Source organism: Aplysia californica, unplaced genomic scaffold (genome assembly GCF_000002075.1).
Source record: "Aplysia californica isolate F4 #8 unplaced genomic scaffold, AplCal3.0 scaffold00352, whole genome shotgun sequence".
Taxonomy (NCBI): domain Eukaryota; kingdom Metazoa; phylum Mollusca; class Gastropoda; order Aplysiida; family Aplysiidae; genus Aplysia; species Aplysia californica.
Genome location: NW_004797622.1, coordinates 248,412 through 250,605, shown reverse-complemented (window position 1 = coordinate 250,605; position 2,194 = coordinate 248,412). Strand labels below are relative to the sequence as shown.

Genomic DNA, 2,194 nt, shown 5'->3' with positions numbered 1-2,194 from the left:
TATATTATTATTTTTTATCCTGATTATTTTAATCATTATTAATGTTATTATTTCTCAGGTGTACAGTGGGTACACAGACGTGCCTCTCAACACGGACAACGCTTGGATGGAGACGACTGTGGCGAACTTCCATGCCGAGGACGACGTCATCTTTCGTGACATCAACATTCTGGTGAGTGACGTCATAGTCTTTAGTTTAGTGGGTGGTTGGTGGTGCTCTGGTGTGGTTTGCTCCTTATTTCCTTTCGAACGTCTATCGTCCTTATCTCCCCTTCTTCTTTCTATGTTTGTTACTCTCTTGTAACACCTCTAATCTTCTGGCGCATATATTACCTTATGCAGTTTCGAGCGCCGTAAAACCTCTACTAAAACTAAAACTAAGTCTTTAGTTTTTGTCAGGCTTTTTTCGCTGACTGCATCCACGGTTAGTTCATATTAGTGCTGAAGATTAAAGATGTTTCTAGAGAGTAATATACAAAGAAAAGAAGGGAAGAGATAAAGATGGTAGGTGTATGATGGTAAAGACGGAGCAAACCACGCCAGATCGATCGCTGTTTTAACTTGTAGTTTGCTTCCGAAGACTATCCTGACATCTCTATGTGAACCACAAAAAGTACTCTCTCCTATCCTTTCGATTGGACCATGTTTCGTAGGTATGAATTGATGTGTGGTGTTGATTAAAACAGGTCAACTCTTTTACAGGCCAATGCTGTAAATCCCTACTATTTTTTCTTACCAAATTTAGACAAATAAAATAATAACAAAAATAAATCATGTCAGAACCTTAGTTCATTAATTTTCTTTTAAAATCTGTTGGTCATCCAACTTTGTGACCTGCAGGCAAAGGCCTGTGAGGATTAAACAGAGTAATTTCTTTCTATTTTACTATTTTTGTTTTAACCGCTGACAGACACAAATGAAGGAGCTATAAAGCTATACTGTCGTTGTTGTCTTCGTGAGTTTACCATCATGTTGTATGTGTGTTCACCGTCGTGTTGTTGTCTGTGTGTTGACAGGCCGGCCACGACTCAAACTATGTGAAGTGGCAGACTGTGTCCACTGATCTGCCCTTGTGGGGGTCTCAGACCTACTTCCTCAAACTGGTGGCAGAGCTCCACGACGCTTCTATCTGAGTTTCGCCCGGCAGACTGGCTAAACCAACGCTTACATCTGTGTTCGCCCGGCAGACTGGCTAAACCAACGCTTACATCTGTGTTCGCCCGCCAGACTGGTTAAACCAACGCTTACATCTGTGTTCGCCCGGCAGACTGGCTAAACCAACGCTTATCTGTGTTCGCCCGGTAGACTTGCAATCACGACGCTTACTGCTTCTTCTAAACTGTTCTTATTGTTATTGTTATTGCTGTCATTATTATTGATATTGAGATCCTGAGTATTATTATTATTATGACTTCTGAATTACCCAGGAAACTTTCTCTGCTGACCGATCTTCGGTTTTCTGATTTTTAAATTACATTCAATGTACGTATTAGTGCCATCTTTATGTTTGTACTTTTTGCAGCATCCAGATAATAAAGGATATTTTTGTAGCATAAATGAATCTTTCACAAAATAAAATCACTGGTTTATGTCTTGTTATCTGGATTTTTCACTGTTCATAACTAAATGTAAGATTGTCATCGCTGTTACTCTCGTACCTGTGATTATCCATGCAGGCTCACAGACATTGTCATTAGCAGGGACACTGACACTGTCACTGACACTCACACTCACACTGATACTGATACTGACACTCACACTCACACTGATACTGATACTGACACTCACACTCACACTTAAACTCACACTCACACTGATACTGGTACTGACACTCACACTCACACTTACACTCACGTTCACAATCACACTTACACTCACACTCACACTTACACTCACACTTAACACTCACACTCAATCTTACACTCACACCCACACTGATACTGACACTGATACTGACACTCACACTCACACTTACACTTACACTCACACTGATACTGACTCTCACACTGACACTGACACTCACACTGATACTGACACTCACACTGATACTGACACTCACACTCACACTCACACTCACACTCACACCGATACTGACACTCACACTCACACTCACACTCACACTCACACTCACACCGATACTGACACTCACACTCACACTCACACTCACACTCACACTCACACCGATACTGACACT

The 2,194-nt window shown here is 41.3% G+C and overlaps 1 protein-coding gene across 1 annotated transcript in view; it reads left to right on the top strand.

The window, feature by feature from the left end:
• LOC101858286 (ADP-ribose pyrophosphatase, mitochondrial) overlaps positions 1-1,217 on the top strand; it is a 10,115-nt gene extending 8,898 nt beyond the window's left edge. Inside the window, exons 6-7 of the mRNA XM_005102964.3 lie at positions 59-172; positions 1,017-1,217. Coding sequence (XP_005103021.1) covers positions 59-172; positions 1,017-1,133 — 231 coding nt within the window. The 3' untranslated portion in view covers positions 1,134-1,217. The remainder of the gene's footprint in view (positions 1-58; positions 173-1,016) is intronic.
• Positions 1,218-2,194: the final 977 nt, after the last annotated feature.